The sequence below is a fragment of the Chiroxiphia lanceolata genome, chromosome 1 (assembly GCF_009829145.1).
Source record: "Chiroxiphia lanceolata isolate bChiLan1 chromosome 1, bChiLan1.pri, whole genome shotgun sequence".
NCBI lineage: Eukaryota > Metazoa > Chordata > Aves > Passeriformes > Pipridae > Chiroxiphia > Chiroxiphia lanceolata.
In genome coordinates, this window is record NC_045637.1 from 109,386,294 (window position 1) to 109,400,988 (window position 14,695).

At 35.5% G+C, this 14,695-nt stretch overlaps 1 protein-coding gene across 2 annotated transcripts in view; it reads right to left on the reverse strand.

Annotated features, from left to right (window-relative positions):
* The window catches only part of LARS2 (leucyl-tRNA synthetase 2, mitochondrial), an 85,783-nt gene that overhangs the window by 34,555 nt on the left and 36,533 nt on the right, over positions 1 to 14,695 (reverse strand). For both annotated transcript variants that reach the window (XM_032680964.1, XM_032680972.1), the window contains exons 8-12: positions 11,107 to 11,214; positions 9,437 to 9,596; positions 5,983 to 6,087; positions 3,185 to 3,300; positions 1,928 to 2,211 (exon numbers count right to left, since the gene is read on the reverse strand). In XM_032680964.1, coding sequence (XP_032536855.1) covers positions 1,928 to 2,211; positions 3,185 to 3,300; positions 5,983 to 6,087; positions 9,437 to 9,596; positions 11,107 to 11,214 — 773 coding nt within the window. The remainder of the gene's footprint in view (positions 1 to 1,927; positions 2,212 to 3,184; positions 3,301 to 5,982; positions 6,088 to 9,436; positions 9,597 to 11,106; positions 11,215 to 14,695) is intronic.

A 14,695-nucleotide genomic window follows, 5' to 3' on the forward strand; every position in this document is an offset into this window, starting at 1 on the left:
TAAATGGACATGGCTCACTACCACAGAGACAGCATGGGCATCTTTCAAAGTTTATACAATTTATATCAATATTGTGATTACAAGCACAATACTGTAATCTCATTAGACAATATTCAGATGACTAACACAACTACCTGGACTTGTACAACAATGAAAAACTTGGGCATCTCCTCCCATTTATGATTGCTAACATTACAGTCACTCAAATACTCAGACTGTTGTATCTTTCCATCTGGCTTTCCTTATTAATTCTAGATATTAAATGCAACTAATAAAAACCCCTACTACTGGAGAGAAGGACTAAAGGCAGGGATGATGTAACTTCTCAGAGCAAGGAAAAGCAAGAATGACTATGCACACAAAAGTAATAGCTCAAAGGATTTGAAACTGTAGCAGATGTGGATAAGCAATACTGAAGATAGCTGTCAAATAGGTGAGAATTAAGAAGTCAAATAAAGGTGAAAATTAAAGAAAAAAAAGTGAATTTCAGCAAACTACCACATTTTAGGCTAAGAAATTAATCCTGTGTGACTTTATTTCTGACTCAGCAAATACCCTTGATTAACTTCTAAGTAGAGCAGCCACAATAACCATACAGAAACCATAGGGATTTGCTATACATCAAAAGTATATTACTGCCTGGTAAATAACAAAATAATTTTTTAATTAAGGTTGTGGAGGAAGACAAGAGTGCAGACAGTGACTTTCAGTCACATCAGGAAAATTTTTCCATTGAAATTAGAATTGTAGACCAAGGCATTTCTGGGGGTTTTACTAAACCTGTGGATCTCATTTAGTAAAGCTTCACTGCAAAAACTGCACTTTAAAATACACTACTATCTGCAGTTTGAATAGGCACGTCTGAGAAGAAATTATCTATGCAGAAACACAGGAATAAATGTCTGTTTTGTGAAAAACACATGTTATCAACAAAAGTCGAAATACACATTCCCAGAAAACCATGGAACTGCTGTGCGTAAGCTACTTAATTAGAAATAAAAACCCTGCTGATATTCTACCTTTTAAAAATTAAAATGAAGTTATAGAAGTTATGAATCTCCTACATTATCAAGAGAGCCATATTGTCTTTTTTATGTCTGATTCCCCTGCCTGCAGCCTGGTAACATACTTCCCATTTGGTCAGTCTGTTAGCAGCAGCATTGCATTACACTGCTGATGAAAAACTTCTCTGGGATACCTCATGTTCTACCAGTTCCTTCCACAGAGCCCATATGCAAACTTCAGTGTACAGAGCATCTAAGCAGCCCTCAAGATTACACAACTGATTTTCACAACATATCTTTCACTACTTAATTTAGGCTGTTTTATTTCTTAAAAAGCTGGACTACAAACAATAAGGATTACAGCACTGTGCATATACTTACTATCTCCTTCAATCTGAATTACATGCTGTTATCTGTAATGTAAAGTGCATGTAATTCTTCATGATTAAGATTTATACAGCTTAGGGAACACTTTACTCTTGGACTATTGCAAGAAAATGAATACAATGTTTGTTTCCTTAACAAAAGGACATAATTTAATAATCATCATAAGATTCATTTGAACACTGGTGGTGAAAGATAATTAAAATAACTGTAGTAAATGAAGTGAGAAATACTATTACTAAATGGGAAGCAGGGAGAAAATCATTCTGTTTTTCCTTTTTTCTTTCCTCCAACTTAAAACCAGTGAGTTTTGCTTCAGCTTGTTTATGAAAAAATAACTGTGGGTGTTTGTGTTGCAAAAAACGAGTTTTATAGAGTATACAAGAAAAAAATCCCTACTCTGAGTCAGACCAAACATCATTCTGGAGTAGTATTCTGTCTTAGAGCAGTCAGTCGCCAACACTTAGAGAAACAGCACAAGAAATGGGCAGGTGCAAAGTAATCTCTCCCCAACTGCAGCAAATGCAGCATTGGCTTACCTTGGACAGGAACAGTTCACCCATTCAGGAGCACTTTCTAAAGGAGAGGCTCCCTTTCCTGTGAAGGAGGTTACACTGGGCAACACCACAGGTAAGTCTTCATAAGGTACAGGAACGGTGCCGCACGTCTGGCAGTGAATGACTGGAATAGGAGTTCCCCAGTACCGCTGTCGAGATATTAACCAGTCTCTTAATTTGTCACTTGTTAGGTCTCCACCTATTCTTTTATTTTTGGCCTGCTGAGTAATAGCTTTTAAAGCCTCCTGCCGAGTCATGCCAGTGATCTGATTGAGAAAAGAAAAAAAAAATAAAAAGAGAAGCGGAAGAAACAAAAATTTATCCTTGCTGTCAGTGAAAATGCAAGAACAGACAAAAAAAGTCATAAATGCAATTTCTGAGGGTCTAAGTTTATGAGCATTATAATAATTTTCCCCTTCCCACAGCTTAACATCCTCCTGTCCAAGAGACTGTTCACATAGCAGCTACTCATTTGAGCCCTCTTGCTTAAAGGATAACATTTTTGATGGGCTGAATAGAACAAGACAGAGAAAGAGTCTTATAGATGCCTTCAGCCTTTATTGGCATATATTTGTGTTTACTGCTTATATCTTTATCAGTTGCTGAATACTGAAACTCCCAGAATTCTATTACCAACATAAGGTAGAAACTGAGGAAATGCAAATGTTACAACAGCTCGCTTTCTCCTGTGCTCATTTTAGGTTTTTCTGTTCTTGCCTTCACAAATACCTTAACCACTTAGAGCCCATCTGGCATGTAAGAGAACATAAGCTTTGTGTCTGTTATCAAATACATTTTTCAAGAGCTATACCTAAAGATAAGATTTCTATGCCACTTGAAGCATATAAATTACTATAAAGGATGAAACATTTCATTTCAGTGAATATGTGGAAAAAGGACTAATATATTATCATTTAACTTGAAAATCTATTGAGATAATGAAATAATAATCAACTTTTAACATAGGTTAAATTATTCGGTTCCTATCATAGAACTCCAACCAATACAGAGGAAAGTACAATCTTCCTCACAAAAGGAAAAAACTTTTTTTATTGCTACAGCAGAGACAACATATTTAATCATTAAATTATTCCTAGAAATTTGGTAGCATAAGCTTGGCTTGATTCTCAACAACAACAAAAAAATTCCTTTAATCATGCAAAGTATTTGGCACTCCTGAGAAAACAGATTTAGTTTGTACTGTTAAGTTGGAAAGAACTCCATACTTGTAATACCCACCTCTGCAGAATTAATGACCTTCTCTAAACCATTTGGCAATGTCTCAATGACTTCAGTGAAAGAAATGCCCAGATTCTTAGCTACTGCAGCATCTTCTGCGCTAGTACTAGGAATTCCTAGGAGGGATGAAAAAATTAATCAGTTCAGGGATTGACTAACATGGATATCAATCATCACTTTGAGGAAAAAGCATTTCATTTCTATGACACTCTCTTTATAATGACTTACGATTGCCTGCAGGAGTTAAAGAAAAATATCTAAGAATAAAAATGTTTTCTTATTCTTTAAGCAGTAAAATTCAAACAGCAATAATTACAAATGCATTTCTCAGTTCCTCTGTAATTCAAATGTTCATCAATGTCCTACCACAGAAAAAACTGAAAATTTGATGCTTCTGAAAAAACTAAAAATAAAGCTACAAAATTTGGATAGAATCACAGAATTTTCAATACAGCTATATTATCTAAATACATTTTAAAAATACAAATTTTAATTCTAACTGCTAATATGAGAATCAAAGAGTAAACAAACAACTGAAATAGTCCTCTTTTTTCAACAGTAAATTCAATTGCTTTCTAACTTCATAGCTTATTAAAATGTACCACAACATAACTGTCTCTAACATTACTATCCCTTTAACTTATTATCAAAGACATGATTTGTTTATAAATTCAGAAAAACCATGCAAATAACATCAATTTTCTATTCAGAATATAACTAGTGAGAACACTTCCTACAGCTATTCAAGTCAATTGCAGCATTTAAGGCCCTTGATGCTATCTTATTATTTGGGACAGTCATCCATTTTAGTTCCGGTCTGGAGGATTACCTTTCACATTTATTAGCTTTATTATCACATATATTCTGAAATAACATTGAGATACTAACAGATTTATTATTTCCACAGAGATACATCTTCCTACATATTTTTCCCTTTCACTGATAATTTAATTAATAGTTTGAACAATCTTGCACAATTGCTGTCATCTTTAAAAGGCAAAGAACCTTATTCCGACAAGCCAATGCCAACACTGAGTTAGTGAAAACTATAGACAAAAACTCTCATAATATTGGCTGAGAACATTAGAATTATTAACATACAAACTGCTTCACTTAAAACTGGTTTAACAATCCTCTTTGTTCAGGCAATGAAATGCCTGCTCTACGTTCACTCTGTCAACACGTGGAAGTTTGGAAGCAGATAACTGAAGAAAATCAAGCAAAACTCCCTTGAATAAATAACTCTTTAACTAGCAAAATATAGAATCGCTATTTTATCTTTCCAGCAGATGTACACTCCTGCCATTTCAAGGCTATATTACAAAATAATGTATGTATCTTAATTTGACAATGAGCCCTGCAGCCTGCAACAGGTGGCTTCACAATATGCTCTACAAACGGAAAAAAGCAGGTCCCACTTTTTGGTTTGCCTTCTTTTGAAAAGATGATGCTATTAATGTACATTGGCAAAGCTCAACAGCTGGCATCCAGACCTTCCCAGGGAGAGCTGGGCTGTTTCCAACAGCCATAAGACCAAGGTATGTGCCAGTGAGCAAGCTGGAAGCTTTTAAGGAAAAATAAGATTAGGTATCTCAATTATTTGGTGTCTCTTACATGAGGAAAGATTCTGTTTCTCACCAAGTCATATCTAAAGTGTAAGATGCAGACATGTTATAAGTAAGTTATAAGACAAGTGGATAATTTCCATTAGCCCTGGGAGGGTCGTCTAAGACATTTTTGTACAGTCAGCTGGTGTTTAGTCCAGTTCTGCAAGATCAGCCAATATAGGCAGTAGTGAAAGCAGCAGCAATAGGACAGGAAAGAAGTATCAGCAACAGGAAGGCAACAAAAGGGAGTTGAGGGATAAGGAAGGTAATGGGAAAAGGGAAGAAGAGATAACTATTTCTTATTTGGACTGGTACAGAACATTGCCTCCTCAATGCAGCTGAGATGAGACCGTGGCAAGGCACAAGAGTAAACAAAAAGCTCAGTGGGTGTAGATTAAAACAGACACTGGTTTTAAAACTTAATACTATTTCTAATTTTACTTATAAGGACAATCATTACCTAAGCATATGTACTAAGCTGCCCAAGTTGGGGGACTAGGTTCCCAGTGCTGGAAAGCAGCTAGACAGGCAGCTTCACAGGACAACTTTGAGAACACAAGCCCACTGCAGGCGATTCAGCATCCTTTAGCAACACCCCTCCCCCTTCATTTATGGATCCTCAGCTCTAAATTAGGTACCTTAAATTATGGAAATGTTTCCTTTAGAGATAAAGGATCCAAGATAACTGTCCAAGACTACCTGAAAATAACTATTACCTACCCTGAACTATTTTACTGGCCTCAACACAAAAGGCAAAAGTCAAACTTGGAAGTTTTGTACATTCGTTGTCTGAAACATTTCTCTATAATGATGTGCATAATTTATGTAAACATAAGACACAAAAAAAGTCAGAAGTTAGGGTTGTTTGTCAAAAAACGGTACAGTTCTGCTTTGATTAAGGGTGGTGGGAGACAGCCAAACACACATGCATTGTAGATAATCAATCTTCTTAAAATTAGCTCATTAAATGCACTAATTTTATAATATTTCCATTTGAATTTATCATCCTGTAAGTTCCCCCAGACAGATTCCACATAGCTACTTTCCCCTTCCTTCTTCACTAATGAAGAACAGAATTACAAAGTCCAGGAGAGAGCCTCTGTGTTCAAAGATTTATTGCAATAGTACCTTGTGCTTCAACACGGCAACCGAAGACTATACTATTCCACTTACACATTAAATGTCACATACCTATTTTAGTATCAAGAAAATTATCAAAATTGGTTTTTGCTGAGATGACTACAGGAATCTCCTGATTGGTAAGCAAATTCACAGCTGTCACTGAAGTAAGTGAGTCTGAAAACAAATGTAATAATATGGTAAGAAAAATATGACAGAAGATATGCTAAGAACATAACTTACCATTAGAATGCAGCTTATCTTAAACATATGTGAATTTTAAATCACAATTTTCTTTTAAAAAGAAATAAAATGAAAAACTTCACCATATTTCTAAAAAGCTCAGATACATTAAAATGTTCAGTTAGTCAGACTGACAAATTTTCATGATTAGAAAACATACTTATAACAAACACCTGAATAAAAACAGAGTAAGATTTGAAATACAATAAAAAATTCAGTCTTTGACCAAAATGCAGGCCTTCTGCAAAGTTGTATTAATTGGCTTTAGTAAGCCCCGATTTCTATATTAGCATACAATATTACAAAATTCCACCAAAAAATCAGATGAAACTGCAGGGGAACATATATCCTTATGATTAATTTTTTACAGAAGGACTACAAAGCATGTGAAATACTGACCCCTGTTAAAAAGCTACCTAAGTAATGTATTGATTTGCAAATAGAATATTCATATTACTACTAGAGATGAGGAACCCAATGTCCACAAGGAAGAGGAGTGAATCAAGGGTGAGAAATGTAATAAGCTCAAAATGATGTACAATGTGCAACTCGGGTGGCTCAGCAAGAAGAAACCCAAATCTAAATACTCTTAAGTTTTAAGGATTCAAACCCCAGATCTCCCTTTGAACCTACTTCTAACTTTTTCAGTGCCTTTAAGTTGATTTAATAGATTTCACAGAGTATTCTGAGTTGGAAGGCACCCACAAGGATCATCAAGTCCAACTCTCTAGTGGTCCATTGAACACATGGACCTTGGTGTTCTTAGCACCATGCTCTAACCACCTGATGATAATTACAATAATTAAAATATGGGCTGGTAAGAGCTTTCTTTCACCTATCTTCATAGCTAGGCTGAGGAAAGCCTTAGGTTTGTATTGCAATGCATAAAAGTTGCTTGAAGTAAAGTAACAGCAATATTGAGAACAAGGCTGCTGTATCTCATCACTCTTCTTAACACAAATGATATATTTATTTCTTTCTGATTAATACTTTTTCAAATTTCAGATGTCTGAGATATTTATATTATAAAGAAAATTTTCACATTCAAGCCACTGCACACAGCTTTCCTCCTCTGTTTAAAAAAAAGTACAAAAGGAGTAATTCCATTCTGTAAAAGCAACTAACCAAAAAGCATCAGGAACAGGAAGCTGAGTGGGTAGGACAGTCTGCTTTTAAAAATAACTTCTCCCTTCTACCCAGCAATAATTTTCATCTTATGCTGGAACCCAGAATAATAACTCCAGTTTATGAAGGTGTTCTTTCCTATGCTCAATTGCTCACATTATTATCATCATAACAGAAAAGAGATGATATTACAGTTACAAATGTAAAAGAATGCATACATAGTATTTTAATGAGATAATGAACAACGTAAGGGTCAAATCCTTATCTCAGACACCTCATAACCGTCAAAACTAGAAGACTCACCAGGTTCTAAATTAACACAAATTTTTCTGGGCAAAAAACTGAATGTTTAAAACTGGTTGCTCCCATCTATTTAAACAATAATAGCCTAAAATATGGACCGATACTCCAGAAGTAAAGGTATTAGAATTTTCAGTTACTTTGTGAGAAAACAGCTTTTTTTAATCTGCTCTAAAATATAAAAATATAAACTCCTAATTATTTAAATGAGAAAACAGTGAAGAAAGGGAGTTACAAGACTATCACCATTGAAAAGAAAATAATTATACTTAATCAAATAAAAAATTGTAATGTTACTGGTGAATTTTTTAAAAAAATCTTGGTTAATGTGAAAATAAGTTCTTTACAAGCCCATCCAAAATTTCTTTTCATTTAAATGGCATCATTGGCCTTTCTTATGTACCATGGCTGAAATGCAAAGCTGAAAGTTCATGTAGAAATTCCTCTCCTTTATGTTCTCTTCTTTGGAAAATACCAGTCTGTGCCTTTGAGTCTGTGCCTCAAGAAATAGTAAGAAATATTGGCCAATTTCAACTGAAGAATTCATAGAATTTACAAGTAGCAGGAGTACACAACAGCAGAGTTATGATTCTGGAATTGTTCCTCTTGAGGACTTACAGCTGTCATTACCCCAGCTGAGAGTTTCTTAACTTAGCTCAACCAAAAGGTTTAACTTACTGGTAACAGACACAAAAAAGCTTTTACAAGTATTTGTACTTAAAAACCAAGATAAAAAATATACTGTTGTTCTTATTAAAAGCACATTGCACTTATGTGGTTTGGCTTAAAGCACAAAAACCAAGGTACAGGCACATGCATGGATGTGAGTTTCTGAAGTTAGTGCTTTCATTTGGCTCAACTGCAAGAACTGCAGATTTGTTCTCCAAAATTCTCCAAGCTTTGCTCACCTCTGAGACAAGGGCTTTATATACTCAACACAATCAGGCTCTGTTTTTTTTTTTTTCCACTAGCAAGCAAACCTTTTTAAGGTTATAGAAATTAGGTACTCAAAAAAAAGCAGGATCTGTGCAACCGACACAATTTCCCACAAGATTCCTGCTTCACTGCTGTTGACATCACATGTTATATAGACAATGAGACCTCATCTTTACCAGTAAGGGGAGAAAAAAAATGTTGATCACCAGCCTGAAGAAGAAATAAAAAATATTCAGTATATATTGTATTTACTCTGGTAATTTTCAGGTTTTCCAGACAACAAAAAAATACTAGGCCATGGATGCTAAATACAGGCCTAGTGTAGGCCTACTGTAAATGGTGGTAGAAGCCTTCAGAATGCAGTTAACAACATTAAAGAATTATCACTTATTTGTATCCACTGTCACTTATTTGTATCCCCTGTATACGTCATGAATAGGGATACTCTAAATTCACTCCATTAGAGTCTTGTATTAACTAAGGATCTGCGCAACAGATACATTTTGCTATGTATCCATGATTACTCTGCTATGTATTTGTGATCTATTGCTCTCTTTATATCCCCTGTGACAGGAAGGAATTATTCTTGGTGCAAGAGTTGGTTCTGCTGTCTTTGTGCTAATGACAAATTACCATACAGACATGAGATTTTCCAGTGGGCTGACACAGTCAAATTTGGACTATTCATTTCTGGTACAAGCATTACAGCCATTATAAAAAGAAGAATTCTAGCATAGCTGCTCTCACCACATCTGAAGCCAGGACAGGCTGGTGTGACACTGTGTGACATATAACAAGAATCAAAAGACCTGCTGCCTCTCAACAGGCACAGCTCCTGCTCAGCTTGACACACATTCTCTAAAGATCATTCTCCAGAATTGTTGCTCTTCTACAACAAAATGCAGTATGAGAAAAATATCACCTTTCCCTGCGATGAACTCCTTCTGAAAGACTTCCTTGAGACTGCTATTACCATGCAGCAGTCTGTGAGTTGGTAAGATATACAAATGGGAAGCTCCATAAATGGCTTCAGGCGTATAGGTGTAAGCTGCTAGCTTCTCTCCTGTTACTTCACCATTAACCTGAAAAAGAACAGAGCAGAAAAATTCCCACTAGAAGTGCAGTGGTTTTAGATTCCCCTTCCTTTTTACACAACTAACGAGTCTATATCATCCTGTAGAAATACACAGTTTTGAATACTGAAGCCAGACACATTCCCACTATAGGAATTTTCCAGGCTCAAACCTTGACAAAACTTACGTTAAGGCCTTTAGGAAGTTACTTTGCAGTCTTGCCTCAGTTTATCCAAATATATCAATAAAAATATAATACTGAATTCACATGTAATATTGCATTGTGCTACTGAGCCAGATTCAATCCCTGGCTAAGCAACCTGGCATCCTTCTATTCACTTTTAATATGCATGCCCTGTTTCCAGGAAACTGAAATGAGATGCTACCTTAGAAAGCTAAAGAGAATTTAAGATTTTTTCAGCTACCATATGGCTTTCCACCATATCACTCTGATGAAGTTAATGCTGTGACTTATGTACAGAAATAAAACAATAAAAGGTGGCACAACATTAAAACAATTGGACATAAAAATGAGTAATAAACTTCAAAGACTGCTTAAGAATTACCACCTGGAACTATCAACAAGGTTTATATCTTAGGTCAACTAACTGTGTACGGAGGTCTTAGAAGATTTTTCTGTAATAAGTACTGATATAAATTTTCAGAAATAATTGATAAAAACAACCTAAATAAAAAAAGGCATCTTCTAGCATGGTGCAAATCGGAGGTATTTAGAAGGTTTAAGCTGTCTCAATTTGAAGTTCCAAAAGATTCAGTATTTTAAAATAAAAAGTCACTTTCAAAATGCTAGAGCAGAGTAAATAAGCACAATAAAGCTTTGAAGCACAAGGGCTGAAATTCGATCAGAGTTTCTAAAAAATCTCTTCTGTCACTATCACATAAATGAAACCTTTTCCCTCTCTTCAGAAAAATGGGAAAATCTGAAGTCCTTCTGAAGATAATTATAAATTTCTTAAGGTTTATTTTTCCTTCATCTTCTTTCTTTCCATCTAGACTTCTTTGTAGCTCCATCACTACCAAATGGTGTGGTTTGCATTATTTTAATTATTGTATATAGTAAATGAAATAATCGACAAATGTAAGCAAAGTAGGTTGCCTGAGGTCAGCCTGAGTCTGACAGAGAAGATGCCATGCAGAGAGGAGCAAAAGCCCAACTAGATCCCAGCTGACTTGTGCAGTTTATATTTCTCCTGGCACTGCTCTCTAAGTGTCCTGGCTTCCAGGAAAGCTTATTAGCTGGCACATATTTTGGCATAAATACACACAGCCAATTTGCATCCATTTGAACACACAAACCCTTCCTAAGGAGGATAGCAGGGAGTATCTCTTTAACCCACAAGTGGTGTTCTTCAGGAATCTGTTCTGGTCTGGGTGTGAATAACGTAATAATCTTTAGTAGGTTTCAAGCTTTTGATACCTGAAAATTCATTCCCACCATGCATTTCAGGGGTTACAGTTAGCCTGGCCAAGATAGCAGCAATTGAAATTTCTGACTTACCTTCAGCAAAAAGTCAAGTGAGCAACCAACACAGTCACCTATCCAATTTGCTTGCATTTCTTTAATACCATACCACTCAGGGAGATCAGACAAAGCATCAAACATAGCCTAAAGCAATAAAAGAAATAATTAGGACACTCAGCTTTTATAAGCATACAAATTAATACTATGGGTTTAATTATAACTAACAGCAAAATGGTAAGGTGCTGGTAGAAGAGGAGGCTCAGGAGTGACCTTATCACTCTCTATAACTACCTGAAAGGTAGGTTGGATATTAGGAAAAATTTCTTCATGGAAAGGGTTGTCAAACATTGGAACAGGCTGCCCAGGGAAGTGCTTGAGTGACCATCTCTGTGGGTATTTAAAAGACCCACAGACATGGTGCTTAGGGGCAGGGATTAGTGATGGACTTGGCAGTGCTGGGTTACCGGTTGGACTTGAGGATCTCAAAGGTCTTTTCCAACCTAAATGATTCCATATTATGCAGCAGAGAAGAAATTAAGTGGTGTCTCCTTCACTAGCCATAATATCCAATAGTCAACATATACTTCTACATATATTTATACTCAACAAGAGATATATCTATATATTTATGTGCTTTCTGATGGGTGGCATAGAAGAGTAACAGACTATTCCAAATCAACTAATATTTGTCTAAAGAATTTGAACAGTATGATTTTAATAAATGAAATCTATAAAAAAGTAAAGGAGAAGACAAAGGGACAGATAACTCATAGCTCATCTCATTTTTCACTTCATAACACTTCACATTTTTGTTATGAATACTCAGTGACTGTCCAAAATCTTTAGTTTGGCAGAAGTACAGCCAGAGGCATGAGTCACTGGGACAGATGGTGAATATGCTGAACTATTACAGTTAAAATCTAAGAATAAGGCAACATGTTGAATAATTTCTCCTTCAGCTGTGATGCCCAACATCAAATGTGCAAGCTCTTTATTATCCCATTAATTGCTAACAACCTGCAGGGATGGACAGCAGCTACTATATGCTGCTCCAGCTAAACAGTAGGTAGTTAGGTAATTAGTGAATGTAGAATTCACTCTTTTTCAAGAACGTGTTTCAAGTTGTGTTTTCATAACATTCTTAAATAATTACAAAATGAAATGTATAAAAGATACTGTAAGAATTATTTTCTAGTTACTGCTCTGTTGTATATCTATCATTCAAAATACAACAAAAGGTATGTCCTTTGTAAATCATAACATTACACTACCACTTGGGACTGTTATTACTTTCTACATCTTTAAGAATCAAACTGATTTATTGATGATTTATAAATAAAAGAATGGCAGGGGGGTTTTTTCATACTGTAACTTTAATCAGTTTTAGCTCATAATTGCAAGCATACTATAACACAGAGAATTCCAAGTTCTCAATATTCTCACTAATGGTAATGTTCCAGAAAGTACTGAGCTTTATCTGCTGTGAACCATCCATGTACATATATATAGCTACCAAAGAATAATGAGTAGCTAGAGATATATATAGAGAGGTATATACACAATACTTGGATATGTTCTTTGCAAGAATTTTATGCATTTTAGAAAGAATGAAATTGTGCCAATGCATGCAGAACTTGCTGGACACATTAGTACATTTTTATAAATCCTCCTGCTTGGATATTCATTCAAATCTACACTATATTTTGCTGGCAGAAGCAGCCAAATGTGCATGTGCTCTGCTGAAACTGTACAGTCTTTAATTGCTTGCCAGCAAAACTTTCTAGATGTTTTTTCACTGCAGGATTAACGCACCGAGATTCATCAATACCAGTGTGATAATGATTTTACTCTCATTCACTGGCCTTATTATAAGCTATAGGCTACAGTTTAACTTTGCCCAGTTCTTCTCTTGATAATGCAATCGCTTCCTGCAGCTAAATACAGTAAGAGCCAACTTTACTTCACCTCAATGAAGATAACTAAACTTATTCTGCATGATGACACAGCCTAGCAGGGTTTGCAAACACAAACCCTTCACATTTTAGTTTGCACATAAACAGTGGTATAGTGTGATACAAAAAAAACCCCAATGCAAACAAAAAAACCTTAAAAAATTTTAATATGGAATTATATTTCACAGTTCTTCCTGCTCAGTGCACTACCTTGGTTTCTTGTAATGGTTACAAATAGCAGATGAAGCAGAAAATGAACATGTAAACCACAAACACTTTATCTAGCGTCACAGAGGCAAAAAATATAGTGTGTGCATACTGCTAGCATGTTAATAAGTGTTTCTGAATGGTAAATTAACCTAGGATACTCACTAGCAGAAAAGTAGAGAAACATTAATTCTTACACACATGAATGCACTTGTACATTCAAAAGTCATCCATGCAAATTAGGAGCTTTTAAAAAATTGCTTAAGGAAAACCCTTTAAAAAAAATTCATTATCAAATCCAATTGCACTACATCCTGCAAAAATAGAAACCTATAAATATATGTTAAAACCATTATTAATTTAAAAAAATTGCACGTAGACTGTTTGGATATATGAAACTCTTGATCAACACTGGCATAGAAATTCCTGACTATCACAAGCTAGCGTTTGGAAAGTAAAATATTAACTCCATGAATTTTGCTTCCATGTTCTTTTTTAAAATCACTGCCATGTTTGGTAGAACATCATCTGAATCATTAAAGTAGCCCCATGAATTCTGCAATTTGCCAACCCTGGCAGTGTTCAAGGCCAGGTTGGGTGGGGCCTTGAGCCATCTGGTCTAGTGGGAGGTGTCTCTGCCCATGGCAAGGGGCCTTGGGACTAGATGATCTCTAAAGTACATTCTAACGCCTTAACATGTTCCCTTAAACAAAAATTCTGATCCTTAATGACCTGTATATAACTCCTAGTTATCATGCCACAAGTTTATTAACCAGGTTTGTTAACACAGAGAAGACAATCAACAAAAAGATTCCCAGTACACAGGAAAAATAAACTGAAGTAAAACCACGTTGGATTCTGGAGGGGCCAAATAACAGCAGCAACATTACGATCCAGTAAGCAGAGAGTGACAAGATTATAAAATAAACTCAATTTTCAAATTTCTGATGATGACTTCATAGTGAGAAATTTGGAAACATTAGGTAGCAAGGTCCTTCTGCTTTCATTTTTCATTACTCAGGAAGAGACAAGAAAACTTCAAATGCAAATGTCTAATTACAGAAGAAATTACTCCCATCTTAATTAAACACAAGTTGGGGAATAGCATAAATACATTTTGGCAGTCTTTCAGATCTAAAGACAGACAGGCTCGGGAAAAAGCTAAAGAAATCAAAGCTATGTTTAGGGATGAGAATGACTTCGAGGCTCTAATACCTGGAGAAGATGAAGATTCGGGATAAACTAACGTTTCGCAGGACTGCTTTACTCTTTCAGAACACACAGAAAATTCTGGCACAGCTAGAAGATGAAAGTCAACCAACTCAGATGATCAGAAAGTCACAAAATCAAGATGAGCTTGCTGAAATTTCATCGCAGACAATGATGACCAAGTCTGAAACTAGAAGTAATGCATTTGCATGTGGAAAACTGATCTCACATATCGAGCTGTCTAGTCTGCTGAAGAT